We start from the raw sequence: 21,601 nt of genomic DNA on the forward strand, positions 1-21,601 counted from the left end.
GAGAGACAAAAAGGCGACGAGGTACGCCCCGCGCGCGCGCGTTTAAGTGTGGATGTGATTTCTCTAAAGGCGCGGTCGAAGGAAGAACATTTGCTTTAGGGTTTCTCTTATTTAGGGTTCTAAACCCTAATTGGCTTAGTGCAAGCTCTTTCTCTCTTCTCTAGAACAGTTCTTTGGCAAACTGGGTGTCTTTTTTTCGCCTAAAATGCCGAGTCGTCGTTTCCTTCACGTCGTCGCGATCAAAGTTCGAAAGGCTGGTCGCGATGCCGAGCTCTTTGGCGAACGCGGACGGTTTGAACGAAGACGATGGTTTCGAATTTTCGTCTTCTTTTTCTTCTAAAATCGACGACGACGGTTCGCCGCCGCCGCGGTGTGATTGTTGTTTCGAAGTCGATGGTTTCGGCGCGAACCCGGCGAAGCCGCTGAAGACGCCCGCGCCGCCTTTCGGGGGCGGGTTTTTGTTCTCGTCGTCTTTGAAGTTGGCGAGGCCTGGGAAAAGCGCCAGGCCTGGTCGGTCTTTGTTTTCGCTCTTTTGTCGTTGTTGTTGTTGTTGTTGTTGTTGTTGTTGTTGTTCTCGCGCGAGTTTGGCGGCTTCGGGCGAAGGAGAACCTTTCTTTGTCTTGTCCTCCTCTCCTCCTCCTTTCTTACTCAAACGGCTAAACACGCTCCCTTTTTGCGGACTCTCTTCTTTCTTACTCTCGTCAACCGCTTTCTTCACGCCTCCGGAGACTAAGCTCGCGAACGCGTTCGGCGTCTTCGCTTCGTTTCCGTCCTCCTTGCCATCATTCTTAGACATCCCCCCCGGCCGTTTCGCTCGAACGACTTTCCTTCTCACCACGTCCCCTCCTTTTCCTCCTTCCTCTCCTTCCCCTGCTTTCGCTCTCGGCACGTATTTCAACCCTCGATTCTCCGCCGCTAAACGTTCCTTCTCTCGTTCCTCAAATTCGATCTTCTCTCGTTCTTTCCGTTGCATTTCCGTTTGCCTTTTCGCGTCTTCGATCATTTTTTTGATATCCTCTTTGGTATCACTCGCAAACGTTTTGGTCGCGAACGGGTTCGTCCCCGGTGGTGCTTTCCCTTCCTTCGCGAGCGAGCCGAAATACCTTTCGCCGTGTTCCTTCTCGTCTTTGTCTCCGTTGGACACTTTGACGACATCATTTTCGTCGTCATCTTCGCCGTCGTTAATGGTGTTTCTGTTGTTGTTTTCGTCGTGCGCTCCGTTTGCGAGGTGGACGACTTCGCCTTCTTCTTCCTCGTCGTCTTCTGCGGCTCCTGCTTCGACCATTGCGTGTGTATATCGTTGTTATTAATAAGATTAAAGTGCGGACATTTCCTTCACTTTTAAAAGGAACCAATTGGAAAGAAGAGAGAGAGAGAGAAGAGTTTACGCTCGAGCGCCTGTTACGGTAAAAAGCGTTTGATACGCGCGGTAGCGTCGAGGGGAAAGCGTATTCTCGTTTCACGTCTGTAAAACCCGTTCCGACTGTCTTCAGAGAGAGAGAGAGAGAGAGAAAGAGCGAGAGAGAATTCAAAATCCTTCCCCCGTGGGGAAATCTCTTCGTCGTAAGTTATGGCGGGAATACCACCGCCTCAAGTCTCTCGCCTGGACTTTCTGAAACAAAAACCACCCGCAAACTACGTCGCCGGCATCGGCCGAGGCGCGACTGGGTTTACCACTCGGTCTGACATAGGTGGCGCGGTGAAACAAACCGCCGCTGGGAAAGTGACTTTGGTGAGTGGTGGAGGAGCAGGTGGAGGAGGAGGAGGAGAGGAAGAAGACGAAGGCGACGATACCGACCAAAAGAATAGAAGGAGAGGTACGAACGACGACGCGGGTTTGTTCGCCAAGGATAAAAACGATGGCTCGTACGACGAGGACGACGAGGAAGCGGATCGGATATGGGCCGCCGTCGACGCGTTTTGCGAGCCGGACGAGAGGACGCGAGCGAAGAAGGAAAAGATGCGACGCGAACGGCGAGAGGAGAAGAACGATAGGGTGAAAGATAAGACGATTAAAGATCAGTTCGCGGATTTGAAGAGGAAACTGAGCGAAGTGAGCGAGGAAGAGTGGGATCAGATTCCAGAGATTGGAGATTATAGCGTTAAGAAGTCAAAGGCGTACGAACGTTTCACGCCGGCGCCGGATACGTTGTTATCGGCGGCGTTGAAAGAACGAGAGACGGTAAATACGGACGAAGATCACGAGCGAGGAGGTGATGGAACGAGCACGGATTTAACCGCGGTCGGGGAGGCGAGAGGTTTAGGATTGGGATTGAAATTAGACGGTTTGCAACAACAATCGCAAGATAGTCAAAACGGGTCATCTACGGTCGATCCGAGAGGGTATTTAACCTCTCTGTCGTCGTTGAAAATTAACTCGGCGGCGGAAATTTCGGATATTAAGAAAGCGCGCTTGCTTTTAAAGTCGGTGATAAACACGAACCCAAAGCACGCGCCCGGGTGGATCGCAGCAGCTCGGTTGGAAGAGATTGCCGGGAAATTGAAAGCGGCGAAAGATCTCGCGAGGAAAGCGTGCGAGGCGTGCCCGAAAAGCGAAGACGCGTGGATCGAAGCCGCTCGTTTACACGGCACGGAATCTGATCAAGGGAAAGCGATATTAGCATCGGCGGTTGAATCGTTGCCAAACTCTGTCGCGATTTGGATGCGAGCGGCGCAAGCGGAAAAAGACGAGGATCGCAAGAGAAGAGTTTTAAGGAAAGCGTTAGAAAACGTTCCGAATTCTGTCCGATTGTGGAAAGCGTTGGTAGATTTATCCGAAGAAAACGACGCGAGAGCGTTATTGCAAAGAGCCACGGAGTGCTGTCCACAACACATCGAGTTATGGCTCGCACTAGCTCGATTAGAGTCTTACGACAACGCGAGGAAAGTTTTGAACAAAGCGAGAGAAACGTTACCGACGGAACGCGCGATTTGGGTCACCGCGTCGCGGTTAGAAGAAGCCAACGGGAACGGCAAAATGTGTCAAAAAATTATCGACCGGGCCATCAAGTCTTTGCGAGGTAAAAACGTGAAAATTGACCGAGAGTTATGGATGAAAGAAGCCGAGACGTGCGAGAAGAGCGAGCCGCAATCGCTGGAAACGTGTCGCGCGATTGTCCACGCGGTCATTGGCGAAAACGTGGACGAATTAGATCAAAAGCTCACGTACGCTGCAGATGCGTCCGAGTTTGAAAAGAATGGCTCGTTTGAAGTCGCGCGAACGATTCGTAAGAAACTCATCGAGGTTTTTCCGGAAGACGTGGAAATCTGGATCGACGCCGCGACGCTGGAGAAGAATTGCAAAAATTTCAAAGGCATGGACCAAGTCTTACGAGAGGCGACGACGAAACTTCCGAACGAGGAAATTTTGTGGCTCATGGCGGCAAAAGAGCGATGGTTACAAGGCGACGTGACGGGCGCGCGAACGGTATTAGAGGAGGCGTTTTCTGCAAACCCAGAAAACGAGGACATTTGGTTGGCGGCGTTCAAGTTAGAATTTGAAAACGAAGAGTTGGAACGCGCGAGTTTACTCTTAAAAAACGCGCGCAATCGAGAAGGCGGTGACAAGACGAATTCCGCTCGCGTGTGGATGAAATCTGCGGTGTGCGCTCGACAAATGAACGACGCCGAGGAAGAACGCGAGGTGTTGAAGAAAGGCCGGGCGTTGCACCCGAAGTTTTGGAAACTCTGGATCATGTCCGGTCAACTCGAAGAGAGAGAAAAGAAGTACGCCGAGGCGAGAAAAATATACGATTTAGGATTAAAGAAATGTCCAGACTCTTCGCCGATGTGGATCGCTAAAGCGCGATTGGACGTGTTGGAAAAGAAGTTTGGTTTAGCGCGAGCGACGTTGGAGCAGGCGCGATTGAAGAACCCGAAAATTCCAGAGGTTTGGCTCGAAGCCGTCGCGGTGGAGAAACAGCTCGGCGAACACACCGCCGCGTCCGCGTTATTAGCGAGAGCCCTTCGCGAGTGTCCGAAGTCCGGTATTCTCCACGCCGAAGCCATCAAATCTGCGCCTCGCCCGCAGCGCAAAGCTCGTTCTGTGGATGCACTCAAAGCGTGCGACGACGACCCAGACGTCGTCTGCGCCGTCGCGCGCCTCTTCTGGAACGACCGCAAATTAGACAAAGCCCGCGCCTGGTTCAACAGAGCCGCCACGTTACGCCCAGAAGACGGCGACGTGTGGGTCCGCTACTACGCCTTTGAAAAGTCTTTAGAAGACGACGCTGCTGAGGGTAATCTCAACGCCGTCGCCAAAAAAGTCTCCTCGAAGAAAGCATCATTCGCCGACGCGAAAAGCTCGCCCAAAGAAGACGTCCTCGCTCGCGCCGCCAAAGCGAATCCGAACCGAGGTCGATACTGGGCGCCCGCGCGTAAAGATTTCCAAAATTGGCGCGACTCTGTCGAAGAAACCACACTCAAAGTGTTGGCGAAGATGGAAAGCGAGGGTGAGTTTTCGAGTTAGAGATTTGTTGTAAAAAGAACAACCCGAAAACATCTCTCGATATCTCTCGTCGATACGACGATACCAGTCAACACCACTCTCAACGAGTCACTCGTCCCCTTGAATTCGTCATTTTTTTACGCACAAAACTCCTTTTCCTACGCTACAATAACACATGCCGGTCAAACCGGGCCCACCGCCTCCGATCCCACCTCTCCGTCCTCCCGAAACCATTTGCATCCCGTCTCGTTCAAAGACATCAGAAGGAATATCGAAAATAACCTTCACGCAATACACGGACGAGGACAAACAACTTCCCGAAATTTCCCTTCTGATTAAACAGCAACTCAGCGAACCGTATTCGATATTCACGTACCGATACTTCTTAAACCAGTGGCCACAGCTGACGTTTCTCGCGTACGATTCTGAAGAGAATAAATGCATCGGGACGGTGGTGTGTAAGTTGGACGACCACCGAGGGTCGTTTCGAGGGTACGTGGCGATGTTGGTGGTTGCACCAGAGATGAGAAAAGTTGGACTCGGGTCTATGCTCGTGGAGAGAGCGCTGGAAGTGATGCACGAGATGGGCGCGGACGAGTGCGTGTTAGAGGCGGAGAGCACGAACGCAGGGGCGCTGAGGTTGTACGAGAACTTGGGGTTTATTCGGGATAAACGGTTGCGACGGTATTATTTGAGCGGAACGGATGCGTTTCGGTTAAAGTTGTGCTTCCCGATGCCGCCGGAGGGAGAAGAGGAGGAGTTTATATGAGAGACCGGACGCGTTCGGTCACAGTATAATAGTATACGAGTAGAGAATAGAGCTTTCGCGCGAAGCAGATAGAATAATAGAAAAACATCAGATTGTTGTTGTAAATTGTGTAATAATGCTAAATAGTTGTGTAGGAATCTACTACAAATAAGTCTAAGTCGAGAAGCGCGCTTCTCTCGCTCGCATCTTCTCTCTGTATTTCTCTCTCTAAGTCTTGACTACGAAAAAAAGTTCACCTTTTACTTGCCCAACTTCCCTCTTCTCCCGGTCGTCTTCGTGTGTTGGCCTCTCACCTTGATCCCCCAGTAGTGTCTCAAACCTCTGTGGTTTCTCATCTTCTTCAACCTCTCGATGTCGTCTCTCAACTTGGTATCCAACTGGTTCGACGTCAATTGCGAATATTTACCGTCCTTCACGTCCTTCTTTCTGTTCAAAAACCAATCCGGCACGCGAAACTGTCTCGGGTTGGAGACGATAACCATCAACGATTCGAGTTCAGCCGCGGAGAGTTCCCCGGCTCTTTTCCCCATGTCGATTTCCGCCTTCTTGCAGATGATGTTGGCAAATCGACGCCCGATGCCTTTGATTTTCGTGAGAGAGTACATGACCTGTTTTATGTGTGAGAAAGGCAAGCGTGTGAGTAACAATAGTAAACGGTATAAACACCAGGGAGAGCGCAAAAGAGAGAGAAAAAGAGAACTCGGTGATCGAAAGCCACGCGAGGAACGGAGAGGAAAATTGGTCTCTCTGGACCCTTTTTCGCTCTTCGTGTTTGGTGGTGCTCGAAATGTCGAGGAAATTTCGTTGCCATCTCGGCGCCGCAACACACCACGCGAACGCGCCACTCGCTCCAAAAGCACGCATTCGCGCGCGGAAATACTTTCTGAACGCGACGCGAACGATTTTACTCGCGAGTTTGTTTCTCCAAACAGCGTCGTCCATTCAAACACAAATGCGCAGGTTTTGGATCTCTCTCAAAAGGGAGGAAACGAGGGCTAAAAAATGTGAAAGCGGGGCTTGAATTTCAATCTCGCGCGCGCGCAAACGCGCACGACGCGAACGAGAAAAACAAATTCTCTTTCACGTACCTTCTCGCGTCCATCGACGTTCGTGTTTAAAACGCGCAAAATGTGCTGGAAATCGTCGCCGACAATCAAAGCCATGATGATGCGATAGATGTTTTGCTCTTCTTTTGACGCTTCTTTTCCTTCCTCTCTTTGTCTCCTTTCTTGAAAAAAAAGGGAGGACTTGCTCGAATTAGGGTTTAAAGCCCTAAATTTAGTGCAACACAAAAAAAGAGTTCGAAAAGTGTTGCGTTTTATCCACAAAATCATCCAACCATGACTGCCGGTGTTTCCTTCTGTTCGTCGTCGTCGGTCCTCCGGACCGCGTCCTCCTCGCAATGCACGAGCAGCAGCAGCAACAGTAGGAGCAGTCGAGGTTGTCTTTTTTTTCGCAGCTCTTCTTCTTTATCTTCTTCTCAAAGCGTTGTTGAGCGTGATGGCAGCAGAAGGATTGGAAGAGGAAAAAAGTTCGTCGCGTTTGCGTCGTCGTCGTCGAACGACGACAACAAAACCTCGGAGTCGCTCCAGTCTTCCTCGGTGTTCCTCCTCGGTCTCATGGGAACTGGGAAAACCACGGTGGGTAAAAAACTCGCCGACGCTTTAGGGTACGGCTACTTCGATACCGATCAGTTGATTGAACAAATATGCAAGCAAAAAGTGCACGAGATATTCGAGGAAGACGGCGAGGAGGGGTTTCGAGAGACAGAGAGCGCGATATTAGCGGAAGTGGCGTCGTATAAAAGAGTGGTGGTATCCACTGGCGGGGGCATCGTGACGGTGAGGAATAACTGGATGCACTTGCACAACGGCGTGACGGTGTGTTTACAAGGCGACCACAGGACGTTGGCGAGGCGGGTGCATAAAGACGGCGTCGGCGCGAGGCCTTTGTTGAAGGAGTGTCTTTCCGAGGAGGACGAAGAGGCGCAGATTACGAAAATTGAAGAGAAGATACAGTCATTGTGGCGAGATAGGGGAAAGATGTACGCGGAGTGCGACATTGCGGTTTCGGTGAATGGGGAAGAGGACGAGGCGTACGGCGCGAGCGTGGAGACGATCGTGGAGAGGATTTGTAAATCTATAGACAAGCGTTTGCGCGAGGACGGCAAACAGGAAAAGTTGAGAAAGGGACCAGAAGTCGGCGACATAGAGGTGAAAGATTTGAAAACAGGAGAGAGAATAGATAAGATTGATTGAGCTTATTTTTGGCATCGATTGATTGATTATTTGTGTGAGTTGTTTTATTAGTATTCTTTAAATCACTCGTTCGAGCCTAACTGCGTTCATACACATCGTCATCGTAAAAAATCTATATATACCAACAACTCTCGCGCGCGCTTGCGTATTATACGTGCGTATTACTGCGCATATTATATTATATTAATTATTTCGTTTTTTCCTATTCTCTCGTTCTCTCGTGTTAAACCATTTCTTTGTCGAGAACACCTTCCGAGTCGCGAACGGCGTCTTCGGTCAACTCCGGAGGGCCAATGAAAGATAATATCGCCGGGAGCGTCACGAGAGCGTTGAACAAGCCAACAAATAAAATCATCGCGTACATAGAAAAGAAATATTTCTGGAAGTACTCGTAATCTGCGCCGACGAGCGGGAGTACCGCCAAGAACGTCGTGAACGCAGACGCGAAAATAGCCGGTCCCATTTCCGAGAGCGCCTGAGCGGCGCGCTCGGGTCTCGTGCCTTTCGCTTCCGCGAAAGCGCGAGCTTCGTGAATGACAAACTCGATCGAAATACCAACCGTCATGATCAAATTCACCATAGTCACCGCGTTTAATTTTAAGTCAATCCAATGAATTAAACCATACAGCTCGATTTGAATCACCGCGATCACAAAGGTCAAAATAACATCCAGCCATAGGGAGGTCACAAACGGATACATGACGACAAAGGCAATCGCCACGGAAATGCCTAAACCGCGCAGAGTGTTTCTTTCTATGTTCAGATACTGTTCGTTCAAAGCGTACAAAGCGTAGTCGAATGGAAATACCGTCGCACCATCTTCAGTGGCGAGCTTAGAATTTTCGGCAATCTTTCGCGCCTTGCGCATGTGATTTAACTTGTCTTCCAACGAGAACACATCCTCCACGTAAAAGAGGGCGCGCACGTCGCTAATGGTCGTGTGCCCAACACTCGTTGGCGTAGAGTTGGTGATCATCAGCGATTGCGAAATTTGACCTCTCTCGCCTCCGTCGAGAAAAGTTTGCAAGTTTGTATTGTACAACGTTGGGTTATACACTTGACGCCACGGGCACACGCAGTGATTGTTCGTCGCGTTGTACGAACACCTGTACGTCTGCGAAGCACTCGTAACGGTTGGATTGTGGGTCGTCGGTGCGTATGCCATTTGCGGCTCTGCGTTCATGCACGTTCGAATGCACTTCTTCTTTTTATCGGAATCACTTAAAATCGCGTCTGCGTTGATAGACGCGCACCTCTCCAACGATTCGTCGCTGAGGTTGATGTAATCGTACAGCCAAACTGTATTCTCGCTGCAGACTTCCCCTGCGTTAACTTTCCCCGTCGTTTCGTCCGCAAGATATCGCAGGTAGTTTACGGAGCCGTAGTCGGCGTTTACGTTCGGCGCCGTGACAAAATCGTGCTCGAGCAACGCTTGATTTTCTGTCGTGGTCGCAAAGTCAATACCCGACGAGACGAGCGACACTTGGTAGGTCGCGAAATAGTTTCTCGTATTCAAAGCGTAATCGTAAATGTACGACGAGGAAGGCACGACATCTTCGAGATCTAAGCCTAAATTGACTTTGTCGATTCCAGAGGCACAAAATGCGAAAAATCCAGCCGAGAGTAAAACGCACGTCATCCGAAAGACGATGCTCGCTAGCGCGCCCATACATCTGATGCACGAAAACCCGTCTTTACCGCTCGATTCTTCACTCTTCGCTGTTAAACGTGCACGCTGACCGACGGCGTCGGGATTCGCGTTCACGTGCCTTTCAAGATCGAAGAGCAAAAGGCACGGAAAAATGACCACGGCGGCGAGGTAGTTACACACGACAGTCATGGCGACTTGAATGGAAAACGCGCGAACGGCTGGAATCGGCGTGATCGCGCCGAGACAAAACGCTGCAAAATTTGTCACTGAACTCGCCGTGATGCTCGCACCCGCCTTTCTGTACGCCTTCCTGATTATGTATCGCGCGGACGACCCTTTTGGGCTTTCACCGTGGCATATCCCAACGTATTTCGCAAACACGAAATAATCATTCATGCCGAGACCGAGCGCGAGGAACGGCACGACTTGCAACGTGATGGCGTTGAACTTCAACCCAGCTTCGACGTAAAACGCGGCAAATCCAAGAGAAGCTGCCGTGCTCAGAATGCACACGATGGTGGCTAAAATCGCCGGCACAGGTCCCGGGGGTTTCCCGCTTTGCGCAGAGAGACCTCTGATGAAGAAGAAGAAGCAAAACACAACCACCAAAGCGTAGCCGATGGCGACGAATCCGTACGCCGACTTCGAGGCGTCGCTAATGACATCTTCGAGAGAACGAGAGGCGTACCACGACACCTCGATGTGTTCAAAATCTTTCGTCGCATCTTCGATGCCATCCAGCCACGTTTTTTCCCATCCTTCTAAGATGGATTCCGCTTCGGATTCGTCCACCGCGTGTCTCGTCGAGCTCGGTAGCGTATACTTCGGGTCGCCCGGTGGCGGCGACGGCGGCGGCGACGGCGGCGAGTTGCAGGTGTACGTATTCGCAGTAAAACCAGCAGCACCGAGTGCGGCCACGCAACCGCTTACTGGTGTGTTAAGAATAAAGTCAAGTCGGATGTCAGTCGTCGAAGCGATGGACCTGTCGACGCCGTATCCGTCCTCCACATTGACGCACGGACATGCATTAAACGCCATGACGTTCGCGGCGGTGCAGCAAGCAGAGACTTCCTCCGCTGTCGGATTAATGTTTGCGCCCATTTTTCCAATCACAACGTAGCACTTGCCTTGGTAATCGTCGTAATTACTCGCGCACGTCTCGTGTTGCGTTTTTTGATCGGGGGTATGCGCTCGAACGGCGATACCTCCCGTAGCACAATTAGCGGATACTCCAGCGTTAACGGTACTATTGATAGCAGCTCCATAAAGTGCTGGGTTTGTAGCAACGGTTGCTATAACAGTAGGGTCATCCATGCAATAATTCCCGTAATACCCTTGCGCTAAACCACACATCGCGATAGCATTTTCCACATTCGTTACATCCATCTGCGCCAATGCCAAAGCATTTAAAAACGGTCCCATGTTGGCAATACAAGTGTATCCCACGCCCGGTGGCGGCGGCGACGGCGGTGGTGACACGTTCGGACACGCCTCGTACGATTCGTTGTCCTTGAGACATTTTCCCGCGTACGTCTCAAAGTCTTCTCCAAACGTAGTGAAATAGGCCTGCACCGGCGCGTCCAAGTAGCGGCAGTGGCACATCTGTTTGGACGCGTCGTACACCATCGCGCAACACTTTGTCGCGCTTTCGTACGAATTATCGAAATCGTTGCACGCCGCGGTCAATTCTGCATCTTCCATGATAACTTGACACTCGGTCGCCGTCGGCGTCGCGTACCCGGTGTACGGCTGTAGATACTTTGTTGTCCCATCCGGTTGTAAATTACAGCTCGAGGTGCCCATATCGATCGCCGGTAATTGACACGATTCGAGAACCAAACTTCCAACAGACAACGCGGACGGGTTTATTTGGAACAAATATTTCGCGCACGGGTGCGTGGAAAATGGCTTCATGAAACCATCGCAGCACGAAGCGGGTTGATTTGAGCCACTCGGAATGCACCCGTACGACGTCACGGACGTGATGGTGAACGAATCAACGCAAGAGCAATCATTGGCGGTCACGTCCAACGGGCAATCTAAGATATCCGTCTCCACGGAGCCACTGTCAAGCCACTCCGTCGTTAACACGCCTTTCTCGGCGAGATTCTTCGCCGACCGCGTGGCAAACACGTTGCGCATGCCGCCGATGCCGGTCACAAGCGCCGATTCCCCTTCCCCTTCGTGCGTCGTGCCACCAAAAATCATCTTCAAAGGCGTTTGCAAGTTATACCACTCCTTGCACGCATCGTCGATGAATGCCTTGGTAAAATCAGTTCCAAAATCAAACTGCGTCTGGTCCGAAAAATCCGGTCTCGCCGAGTACGACGGCAAAAACTTGGTGTTATTCTCAACCCCCGGGACGCTTTGCATCCCTTGCTTAAAACAATCCAACGGCGTTAAATGGAAACACGGCGTCTCGTCCGCCGTATCCACCACTTTATAGCACAAATTTTCATATTTCACCTTTCCGGAATATTTCGCGCCGTCGTGGTCGTACTCCACCGAAACGAACCATTTTTCCAACCGCTCCATCTCCGCGAACGCTTCTTTCGACGCCAGTGTCTTCCCTTCTTTCGCGGTTAATATCAACGATTGAACGCGCGCAAAACCGTACGCGTCCTCGAAATAGTCCATTTGATCGTGGATGTCCGTGCTGTCGTCAACCTGTTTATACACGCACGCGCGCGCGCACAGGAGAGAGAAAGAGAGAAAAAGGTAAAATGTCGTCAGTGTTTTCTTCAATCTGAAGAAAAAATCAAGAAAAGCTTCCTTCAAAGTACCGAAAGATGAGGGAAAAAAGGAGGGGAAATTGATTCCCTCTTCCTCCTCCGTTTTGAATGAGAGAAGGAAAGAACGAGAGAACGCGTCGAACGAACTCTTTCCTCTGTCTCGTGTGCGCGCGTTTTTGTTTCTGTCGCGCGCGTTTTTTTTCCGACGATCGAGAGAAAGAGGAGAGAAAAACATCATCATCATCGCGACGAGAAAAATATCTCATTCGAGACGAGATGATAACGAGAACGAAACCGTACCCAAAGCTTGAACACGTCGTGTTCGATCTCGACCAAAACTATACCAACCGCGAGTACGCCAAACGCGCACAAGCAGACGAGCACGTGCACCTTGGGCGTTTTCGAAATCGAGTCGCCGAGAAAGGCGGAAAACGCAATCAGGAGACGCTCTAAGGAGAACATCTTCGTTGGTCTTCTGTTGGTGGTGGGGTTGTTACTATGCCGTGAATCACGTCGTTTGTTATTTTTTATATTGCACCGGTGTCTTATTTTCCCCCTCCTCTGTTATACTCTCTCGTTATATAATTTTATGCAGTATACGATCGAGAAGAACACACAGAAGAGACAAAAAAGAACAACTCCGTCGTTCGCGCGCGAGAGACAGACAGACAGAGCTCCTCAACGCCTTTCGGTGGTTCGATGACGCGTGAATAAATAACTGGGTATACATACAGTGTGGGTAGATACAGTGGCGAAATGTATCAATTTTGCGGAGAGAAAGAAAGCAGAAGACGCTGACTTGGCAAAATTAAAATGTTGCGGCTAAGACCCTAAACATTACGTTTCTGAAAAGGGACCTCTCTCGGTGTTTTTTTTCTTTCCCTCTTCTTCAGAGAATCACTATATCGCTTGGTCTCTTTCTTTGCTCTGCTTTTGTTGCGAATAAATCACACGCACACGCAGGAAGGGGCGGTCAAAATGCAACAACATTACGTCGATGAGAACGCGCCGGTACGCTTTGTGGCGTTTCTTTTTTCTCTTTTCTTTTGAGACTCTCTTTTTCTCTTCTCGTTTAATGTTCTTCTTTCTTGGGAAGAATGAATGACTCTCTCGGGGGCCCGCGGAATGGAATTTTACATCAACAACAACAACAACGTCATCATCTCTCTCTCTCTCTTACTCTCTCTCTCTCTTCGACCTGCTTTGCTCGTTTTCCTCTTTCAAATAAACTGACCGCGCTTCTTTCAAACAACACCAACAGTTGCTCTTTCCTTCCGGAGGAGACGTCGAATCAAACAGAGGAGGAGGGAGAAACAACAACAACAACAACAACAACAACGCGTTCGCAGTCTTGAACGAAGAGCTCCGCCGAGACGTTTTAATCGCCTCCGTATCTAACGCGGACCACTTATCGGAAACGTTAGAGCAGGCACACAAAATCGCCACCGAAACCGACGACGCCGGGGAGACGATTTTAAAATCGCTCTCGCAACAGAAAAACAGACTCTTGTCCGCGCGCGCCGCCGCGACGAGCATGGAACGGGACATGGAAAGTTCGGAGAGGAAACTACGAAGGATGGGATACGAAAAGTGCGTGCAGAAATGGATGTGGCACGTGGTCGCTTTGTGTTTTATAGGCGCGTTGGGGACGTTTGTGTATTTTAAAATCACCAACCCGGACGCGCACCACAAGAACGGACACCGCTTGTCGGATTACAAAATACTCGACGAGGACGAGGACACCGGGAAGTTTGTGTAGTAATAAATAGCAGTTTCGCGAAGAACTTATATTCTTTGGGCGACGTAGATGTAGAGATAGAAAGAGAGTGAGAACGTGGTGACGTGTTATGTAAAAATGTATACTAAACTCAAACGAACAACAACTCGCCTCTTACGCGTTGAAAACGCTTCACAAATCAAACCTCGAGAGGAAGACAAAGAAGACAAAGATAAAAATGAGCGGAATACACGTGGAGAACGAAGATCTGCGCGCGTTGGTCCTCCTCGCGTCTTCCTCGGATTCGTTTGGAAATCTTCGAGAGGAAATCGAACAAGAAACAAGAGACGACGCGACGACGGAAATCCTCCATCGAATCCAATCGAACGCCGTCTGCGTCGTGGAGTTGTTACAAAAGATGGACGCGATATTAACGAGCGAAAACACCACGGTGAGAGCGAGAGCGACGGAAGTTCTGGCGAAATGCGTTCGGTCTGTGAGCGTTAAAACCACGGAGCAGCAGAAAGAAGAAGAACAACAACAACGCGTGAGAGAGAGTTTACTGTTGACGCAGTTTTTCGCGAGCAAGTTGAGAGAGTTGTGCACGTTAACGCACGGGTTGGACGGGATGTCGCACAGTTTGAGATGTTTGAAACGGGCGATGACGTTTGATGACGAGGAGGAGGAGAGAGTCGTGAACAGTCGCGTGAACGACGAGGGCGGCAGTAGTAGAAGAAGAAGGAGATATAAAGATGCGGCGATGATTAACCAATGCATCGATGGCTCGATAAAAGAGCTTTTCGAGCACGTGCACGCGCCGAGTTTAGCGCACAGAGATCGACAGAAAGTATACGCGGTTTTAGAGGAGTTGTTGAGGGAGTTTCCGCGAGCGACCGTGCTTGGCGGCGACTTCGACGACGACGACGACGGAGGGTCGAAAAATAAGAATAACATTAGCGCGAACGAAAGAGACGAAAAGAAGAAGAAGGCCGTCCGGAGATTGGAGAGCATCGTGGCGAATTGCGACGGGGAGAGAGATCCGAGGAACGTGTTAGCTTTGTGTAGATTGTGGCGAGAGCTGCCGAAAGCGTTCAACGAAGCTGAAGAAGATGTCGTAGACGCCGCGGATAGTACGACCACGACAACGAGCGCGCAAGCGTTCGTGGCCAACTGCGAGGAAGTCTACGATGTTGTCGCGGCGTATTTTCCTATTTCTTTCAAACCGCCGCAAAACGATAGCGTGAAAATAACGAGGGAAGAGTTAGCGAGTGGTTTAAGAATTGCGATGACCGCGACGAACTGTTACGCGCCTTTTGCGATACCGCACGTGTTGGAAAGCGTTGTGAGCGGCGGCGAAAATGAAGGCGCTGCTACTGCAGTCTCGGGCGAAGCTTGCGCAGATGCCATCGATTGTCTCGAAACTATGGGTTCGAGTTGGCCAGACGAGGACATCGCGACGGATGAAATCTGTAAAAATGTTTGGTCCCGGTTGCGTCTGTGCGTCATTTCTCCGAGAGATTTGGAGTGGTCGAAACCGGTGCGAAGAGCGACGGCGAGGTTGTTTGCGAACGAAAATTCGACGTTTTCCAGGAAGATTTTGAAATTAGCGTTAGACGATCAAAGTATAAACGCATGCGAGCAAGCGTTCAAAGCGTATAAAGCGCACAAGAAGGAACGAAGCAAAGATGCGCCGACGGCGATGGAGTGCGGTGGTGACAGTGACACAGAACAAAACGCGATGGAGGTGGACGGAGAAAAAGAGAACGAAGGCAACGGGTGTTGTGGGGGAGGGTGCAACAAAACGCAACACCAAGAACATTCAAGAAGCGACGAGATTGAAACAACCGCGAGAGTTGCAGCGGCTGTCGCGGGACGGTGTCTCGGTGCCGCCGCCGCGGCGAACGTCGCCGCGGCGAAGGTTGCCGCGAGCGAAAAACTGAAAAAGTTATTAGGCGCCATTCGAGACGATGAAGAGGATGCGAAAAATAATTCCATGCCGCATTGGCGTTCGATTGCAATGGTTCTAATCACGCCAACGATTGGTGGTGCGCTCGACGCCGCGCTCCTGTCCTCCTCCTCATCATCATCATCAAAGAGTTCCGTAGAAGAAATATTAGGAAGCGAATTGCGCGATATTCTTCGCGATACGCTCGTTTCTGGACTCCGCTCGTTTACGTGTAAAACGAAAGACCACGACGGCGTCGTGTTATCCATCGCGTGCGCTTCAGCGTTCCTCCAGTTCCCAGAGTTTTCGAAAGTTGAGGATGCGAACGCGAAGAAAGCATATGCGGATGTCTTGGAAGCTTTGTTTTGGGTTGCCACGACGGCATCGAATGAAGAAATTGTGTTTAGTAATAAGGAGGAGAAGAACAAAGATGACAGCTCGTCGCCAACGCTCGCCGACGAAGCCGACGACCGAAGATTACGCGTCAACGACGCTCTCGTCGTCGCCATAAACTCCGAGGAATCGAACGGAATACTCGCTGGCCAAACGATATCGAATTTAATCGAGAAAGCGCTTTTCGATGAATCCAATGGACACGCCGATCGCCGCCGCCGCGCTTTGGAACTTTGTCTCGCGATCGTGACCACAAACAAGAAAGACACGAACATCAACGGACGACGATCGTTTCGTGAGAATATTGTCGGTGGGCTTGCAAAATTAATCGCGGAAAACCCCGCGTTGCGTTTACGCACGACCACCGCTTCGGACTGTTTACTCGCCTGTTTGCGCGGACGAGCGTTGGAGAAGGAAATCATCCTCGCGCCGGGCGAACCCCCCCAAGACGTGAAGATGAGCGAAGACGCGCTTTCGGCGGAGCTGTGCGCTAGACTCGTGCTCGGTGGGCTTGGTTTCGGTATACCCGAAATGAACTCCAACTTCGCGTGCGCTACGATGGCGTGTTCCTCCTCCGAAGCGCAAATCGCGTTGGTTGGTTTGTGCGCGTCCATCGTACTCGGCCAAGCGAAAGGGAACTTCGAAAACGCGTGCGCAAGTCTGTGCGGCGCGCGTGCGGTCATTTTATCGGACGAGAATAACGAGCTGTTGAAATTGACCGCGCAAAGATTAGTCGATGTCGCGTGCGCGACGAAGCCGTACGATACGTATTCGAGTCTGAAGAGACGAGCGGCTTTGCACTCGCTCGCGTCCATGGTGCACAAAAGAGGCCTCGATCGATTCTTCCCGAATGAAGAGAAGACAATGTTTTCTAAACATAACGTTCAAAAGATGGTTTTTGAGAACGAAGAAACGAGCGGGGTATTGCTCAGAGCGCTTCTATTTTCACCGAGCGCGAAAACGGCTTTGAATACGGCTAAACTTGAACTCGTCTCGGCATCGTTTCTTGAGTTGTTACTCAAAGGCGACGAGGACGCGAGAGCGAAACACGTCGCCGGAGCCTTTTATCGAGCCATCGAAGAGGAAGAGATGAAAAATCGCGGAGATGCGTTCGAAGAGGAAGATGAGATAGGGCACTTCGCGCATTTGCTCTGCAGTTCTTCTTCTTCACCACTCGTTTCACTTTCAACATCTCTTCTTGGATTCCGATCGTTCGACCACGGCTTTCGCAAACCGGTGCGGGCGCAACGGTACGTCATGGAAACGACGAAAGGAATTCGCGAACTCGCTCAGAACAAGATGTCTCTTCACATCGCTTCCGCCATAGTTGCTCTCGCTTCCAGCTCATCCGCCCTCGTCGCTTCCTCTTTAGAGAGCGGCGAGAACTGCGACGTCCTCCTCTCCTGCGCGGCGACGGTGTTAACGAGGACGACTTCTACGAAAGAGACAACATCCGACACGATCCCGACCGGAGCCTCGGTCATCGCCTCCGCCTTCTTCAACGCTCCGTCCACCTACGACAGAGACACGCATCTCACGGAAAAGCACGCGAGCAAACTCCTCCTCGCCTTATGCACCGCGTGCAAATCCCCGTCCGCCTCGGTCGATTTCAAAGTTCGCGCGTTGCGCACGCTCGCCAAGTGCGGTACAACCTTACCGTTCAACGCCATCTACCCGTGTCGGTTTGAAGTCCTCGAGAACTGTCGCGCGTTTTTAGACGATCCCAGAAGGAGAGTCCGACGGAGCGCGGCGAAAAGCTGCGCCAGTTGGGCGCCGTTGTGTACTAAAATCTAGTATTTAGTAGAGTTGTCAACCACAACCACACTTTTATTCACGCGCGAGACGATTTTTAATGCCGGAAAAGAGAACACGGAAAAGGACGACAGACGTTACTAAAGAAAAAAGGGAAGACGAGGAAGCGAAAGCGTCGCTTTTGTTGCAGTGGCGAAGTTTCTTCGAGGCAAAACAGCATCATCATCGACGACGTAAACGATGCGGTTTGCATCCGCACTGGGAGGAAAAAGAATGGAAACCGTTAAGGATAAAATCCTCTGAGGAAGAAGAAGACGACGAACAGCTCCCGTCGCGAGAGGAAATCATCTCTCAATTTGGCCTGTTTGGAGGATCGAAGTGTGAGGATTCGAGCGAAAGATACTGCGAGATAGATTTCACCACGGGCACGTGCGCGAACGGAGAGAAATGCGAACGGTGCGAACGATGGAAACGTTTCCTGGACGGTGTGGGAGGAGACGCGGCGAAGAAGAAGAAGAAGAAGCATTACGAGGTATTTACGAGAGATTTGGTCAGAGGCGTGGCGCAACACGTCAAGGAGAGATGCATGGAAAAGGAGATCGGGAAAACGAGAGTGGTGGTCGTTTTAGAGCTCGGCGCGAGGGATGGGACGTTCGCTCGGGCCTTCGTGCGAGAATGGACGGATGAACGAACGAGATTGGAATACTTCGCGTGCGATTCGGCACCGAAAGACGCGTCGGTGACGAAACGCGACGCGAGCGAGGCGATAAGAGAGATTGGAAAGAAGTATGAAGGAAGAGATTCTGATACGTTATGCATCGCTCTCGTATCGTGGATGCCATTTCAGATCGATTGGACGAGGGAGATTCGTAAACACGCCGCGTTTGACGAGTACATTTTGATTGGAGAAGGAGAAGGAGGGATATGCGGCAGTAAGCAAACGTTTGGTCGAGAGGATGAAAGTGATGATCAAAGCGACGGCGACGACGAGAAGGAGGGAGAGGAAGACGATGTTCCAGCACTCTACGAACGCGAAGGTTTCGTCATGCGCGAATTGGAAAAAGTCAAAAATTTGGGCAAATCGGACACGACGTACGAACGCGAGGGCACGCACTCGAAAACGATTTCGTTTCGTCGGCGGGTAGATATACAGTAGATATAGATTAGATCATTCAGCAGCAGCATCAGCAGCAGTAGTAGTAAGTATCGCATTAATATTCAAAATTCCTATCGTTTGTTACTTTCGATACTACACGAGTCGCATCCAACATCGCAGCTAAGTCTAATCGTTCTTTTTGTTTCCTATTATTCGGACTCGTTCTATCGACGACAATGCAGTCCTCGTCCGTGCCAAAGGATTTTCGCGCGCGGTGCAAGACGTCTTTGCGCACTCGCACGACTTCCGGACGCGCCGGATCTTGAATTATAAAAGAGTCGCCTTTAACGCCGACGACGCAAACGTAATGCCCGACAAATCCATTGTGAGAACGATGATGATCGCGAAACTCATCATTCGCGCCATGTTCATCGTCGTACCCGTTCTCTAACACTATCTTATCCACCAGAACGATCAACATCTTCTCGCTCTTCTCCCCAACCTCTCGTTCCATCCATTCGTCTTTCATCCCGCCTTCTACCAATCGCACTTCGATCCCGCTCTCCTTCTCTCTCGCAATCGCAAACGCCCTCTTCACCCTCTTCGCGTCCATCTCGAACGTCTTTTCGTAAAACCGTTCGTTTTTATATTGCCTCTTCGCGCCTATTTCCGTGGTGTAAAAATGCACTCTCTTCGCTCCGAACGCGCGCAACGCTAAAGCGATATCGATCGACCACACTGACTCTTCACCCTTCAAAAACGCCTTCAAATCTCTCAGGTGCACTTTTTTAACCGCGTTCTTCTCTTCTTCAAAGCCTTTCGAGAGTTCTCTTAAAATCATTAAAGCGCACGCTAAGCCGCAATCCCAGGAGCGTTTCTGTTGCACGAACGGGAGACGTAATCGTCTCGCCGTGTGTGCGATACTCGCGCTGTTCACGCATCGCTGCTGACTCGACAATTCTACGCAATCACATTCGTCTTCTTCTTCTTCTTCTTCTTCTTCCGTCTCTCGGTTTCGTTCTTCGACGTCATCCGTTCTTCGACAAAATGTAAAGTCTTCTCCTTCCTTCTTCTCGTTCGAAAACTTTGCCGGGTTTTGTGCGCTTTCGCGTTGTCTTCTTCTCTCTCGTCGTCTGACCATTATAGACGAGCTATGTTTGTGGGGAAATGTGAGAGAGCGCAACACTTTAAAAAGGGGGAAAAAAAATGCATTGTTTAGGGTTTAAGTATCCAGTCAGAAAAAAAAAACGTATTTTCTCTTCCAACTGTCCTTTGTCTCACTCATCATCACATCATAGGTTTACACATATCTCTCTCACACACGCGAGGTAAAAACAACGCGACCTGACTTTTACGACGCGATTTACACGACGACGACGTTTTTTATCTCCCTTTCTTTTTCTTCTCTTTATTTCTCTCTCTCTCTCTCTCTTTTTGTTTGTGTGTTCGGGGAAACGAACGGATTCAATTTTCGGATCGTTTTTTACTATGTGTGACACGATGATCGAATTTTGGTCTGAAGACTGCTGCACCCTCCTTCGCTTTATCACATCACGAAACGACCTGACAACGACAACTTTTCTCTCTCGTCGCAACGAACGCTCACCCTTCGTGCGTGACCCTCCTCCGCAGAAAGAAAGAATAAAAGAAAGATGGCCACGCAACGCAAAACCGCCGTCGTGATTCGGGCGCAAAAGACTCAGCTCCCGAACCTCTCCATCTCCAACCTCGCCGCGAAGAAGCAAGAAGAACCGAAGAAAGTGAACTTTGGCGAAGTGATGAAAAAAGCGTCGCAGAAAGCATTTCGAGGCGGCGTTGCCGGGTTTGCAGCCGGGGTTATTCAAGTCGGGTCTTTCATGTGGATGCGAACGACGATGAACTACCAGTACGCCAACGGCGGGACGTTAGGGAACGCCTTGAAAACGTTGTATAAAGAAGGCGGCATTAAGAGATTTTACCGAGGTTTGCCGTACGCGATTATTCAAAATCCAATGTCCAGATTTGGCGATACCGCGGCAAACACCGGGATTTTGGCCGCGTTGGAGGCGTTTTATCCGCAAATGCCGGTGCCGGTGATGACTGGTTTCGCCTCCGCCGGCGGGGCCTCGTGGAGAATCTTCTTGACGCCGGTGGATACGTTTAAGACGACGTTGCAAGTGCAAGGTTCGGGCGCGTTGGAGTTGTTGAAGAACAAGGTGAAACAAGGTGGGGTTGGCGTGTTGTATTCCGGCGCAGCCGCGAACTTTGCCGCGAACTGGGTCGGGAACTACCCGTGGTTTGCCACGTTCAACTATTTGCAAGCGAACGTGCCGAAGATGGACGGTACGGCTGGTTTGGCCAGAAACGCGGCGATTGGCGCCACAGCTTCTATCGTATCCGATTGCGTCTCAAACTCTTTGAGAGTCGTGAAAACGGTCAAGCAAACGAACGCGGACGCGTCGTTAGGGTACGGGGACGTCGTGAAACAAATCATCGCCAAGGATGGCGTCAAGGGTTTGTTCGGGAGAGGTTTACAAACGAGAATGTTGACCAACGTGATGCAATCGATGGTGTTCTCGGTATTTTGGAAGGCGATCGAGAAGTCTTTGAACGACAGAGCCGCGGCGAAGGCGAGCGCGCAAGCGAAAGGCGGAAAGAAGAAGAAGGCGAGCTTTACGATGGCGCACGCGGATGCGTTCGGGTTGCCGCCGTTGATGAAGAGATCAATCGCGAGAGATTGCGAAGCGGCGAACGGGTTAATCGTCGCGTAAGTTTGATTAATAATATCGAGTGAGAGTCGGATTTAATGATGATTAAGAGTAGACGGTAATATTTATTATTTATTCCATTATTAAAACAAGC

General features: G+C 50.6%; 11 protein-coding genes across 11 annotated transcripts; 7 read left to right on the forward strand and 4 right to left on the reverse strand.

Annotated features, from left to right (window-relative positions):
- Positions 1-160: 160 nt before the first annotated feature.
- Bathy06g03140 (unknown protein) lies at positions 161-1,285 on the reverse strand (the record flags this gene model as incomplete). The annotated part of the gene is made up of 1 exon (XM_007512667.1): positions 161-1,285. One exon carries the CDS (start codon positions 1,283-1,285, stop codon positions 161-163), a length of 1,125 nt encoding a protein of 374 aa, XP_007512729.1.
- A 285-nt stretch (positions 1,286-1,570) lies between these two features.
- Bathy06g03150 (predicted protein) lies at positions 1,571-4,468 on the forward strand (the record flags this gene model as incomplete). The annotated part of the gene is made up of 1 exon (XM_007512680.1): positions 1,571-4,468. The coding sequence occupies one exon, from the start codon at positions 1,571-1,573 to the stop codon at positions 4,466-4,468; it is 2,898 nt and encodes a 965-aa protein (XP_007512742.1).
- A 154-nt stretch (positions 4,469-4,622) lies between these two features.
- Bathy06g03160 (predicted protein) lies at positions 4,623-5,216 on the forward strand (the record flags this gene model as incomplete). Its single annotated transcript, XM_007512518.1, has 1 exon — positions 4,623-5,216. The coding sequence occupies one exon, from the start codon at positions 4,623-4,625 to the stop codon at positions 5,214-5,216; it is 594 nt and encodes a 197-aa protein (XP_007512580.1).
- Positions 5,217-5,455: 239 nt separating this feature from the next.
- Bathy06g03170 (40S ribosomal protein S18) lies at positions 5,456-6,379 on the reverse strand (the record flags this gene model as incomplete). Its single annotated transcript, XM_007512785.1, has 2 exons — positions 5,456-6,187; positions 6,305-6,379. The coding sequence occupies 2 exons, from the start codon at positions 6,377-6,379 to the stop codon at positions 5,456-5,458; spliced, it is 807 nt and encodes a 268-aa protein (XP_007512847.1).
- A 177-nt stretch (positions 6,380-6,556) lies between these two features.
- On the forward strand, positions 6,557-7,474 carry Bathy06g03180 (shikimate kinase; the record flags this gene model as incomplete). The annotated part of the gene is made up of 1 exon (XM_007512365.1): positions 6,557-7,474. One exon carries the CDS (start codon positions 6,557-6,559, stop codon positions 7,472-7,474), a length of 918 nt encoding a protein of 305 aa, XP_007512427.1.
- A 223-nt stretch (positions 7,475-7,697) lies between these two features.
- Bathy06g03190 (patched 2) lies at positions 7,698-11,762 on the reverse strand (the record flags this gene model as incomplete). Its single annotated transcript, XM_007512747.1, has 1 exon — positions 7,698-11,762. The coding sequence occupies one exon, from the start codon at positions 11,760-11,762 to the stop codon at positions 7,698-7,700; it is 4,065 nt and encodes a 1,354-aa protein (XP_007512809.1).
- A 1,220-nt stretch (positions 11,763-12,982) lies between these two features.
- Bathy06g03200 (predicted protein) lies at positions 12,983-13,616 on the forward strand (the record flags this gene model as incomplete). The annotated part of the gene is made up of 2 exons (XM_007512792.1): positions 12,983-13,012; positions 13,119-13,616. 2 exons carry the CDS (start codon positions 12,983-12,985, stop codon positions 13,614-13,616), a joined length of 528 nt encoding a protein of 175 aa, XP_007512854.1.
- A 196-nt stretch (positions 13,617-13,812) lies between these two features.
- Positions 13,813-17,706, forward strand: Bathy06g03210 (predicted protein; the record flags this gene model as incomplete). The annotated part of the gene is made up of 1 exon (XM_007512443.1): positions 13,813-17,706. One exon carries the CDS (start codon positions 13,813-13,815, stop codon positions 17,704-17,706), a length of 3,894 nt encoding a protein of 1,297 aa, XP_007512505.1.
- A 58-nt stretch (positions 17,707-17,764) lies between these two features.
- Bathy06g03220 (unknown protein) lies at positions 17,765-18,820 on the forward strand (the record flags this gene model as incomplete). The annotated part of the gene is made up of 1 exon (XM_007512356.1): positions 17,765-18,820. The coding sequence occupies one exon, from the start codon at positions 17,765-17,767 to the stop codon at positions 18,818-18,820; it is 1,056 nt and encodes a 351-aa protein (XP_007512418.1).
- Positions 18,821-18,875: 55 nt separating this feature from the next.
- Positions 18,876-19,901, reverse strand: Bathy06g03230 (the record flags this gene model as incomplete). The annotated part of the gene is made up of 1 exon (XM_007512777.1): positions 18,876-19,901. The coding sequence occupies one exon, from the start codon at positions 19,899-19,901 to the stop codon at positions 18,876-18,878; it is 1,026 nt and encodes a 341-aa protein (XP_007512839.1).
- Positions 19,902-19,966: 65 nt separating this feature from the next.
- Bathy06g03240 (predicted protein) lies at positions 19,967-21,510 on the forward strand (the record flags this gene model as incomplete). The annotated part of the gene is made up of 2 exons (XM_007512509.1): positions 19,967-20,088; positions 20,397-21,510. 2 exons carry the CDS (start codon positions 19,967-19,969, stop codon positions 21,508-21,510), a joined length of 1,236 nt encoding a protein of 411 aa, XP_007512571.1.
- Positions 21,511-21,601: the final 91 nt, after the last annotated feature.

The sequence above is a fragment of the Bathycoccus prasinos genome, assembly GCF_002220235.1.
Source record: "Bathycoccus prasinos genomic : Chromosome_6".
In the NCBI taxonomy this organism is placed as follows: Eukaryota; Viridiplantae; Chlorophyta; class Mamiellophyceae; order Mamiellales; family Bathycoccaceae; genus Bathycoccus; species Bathycoccus prasinos.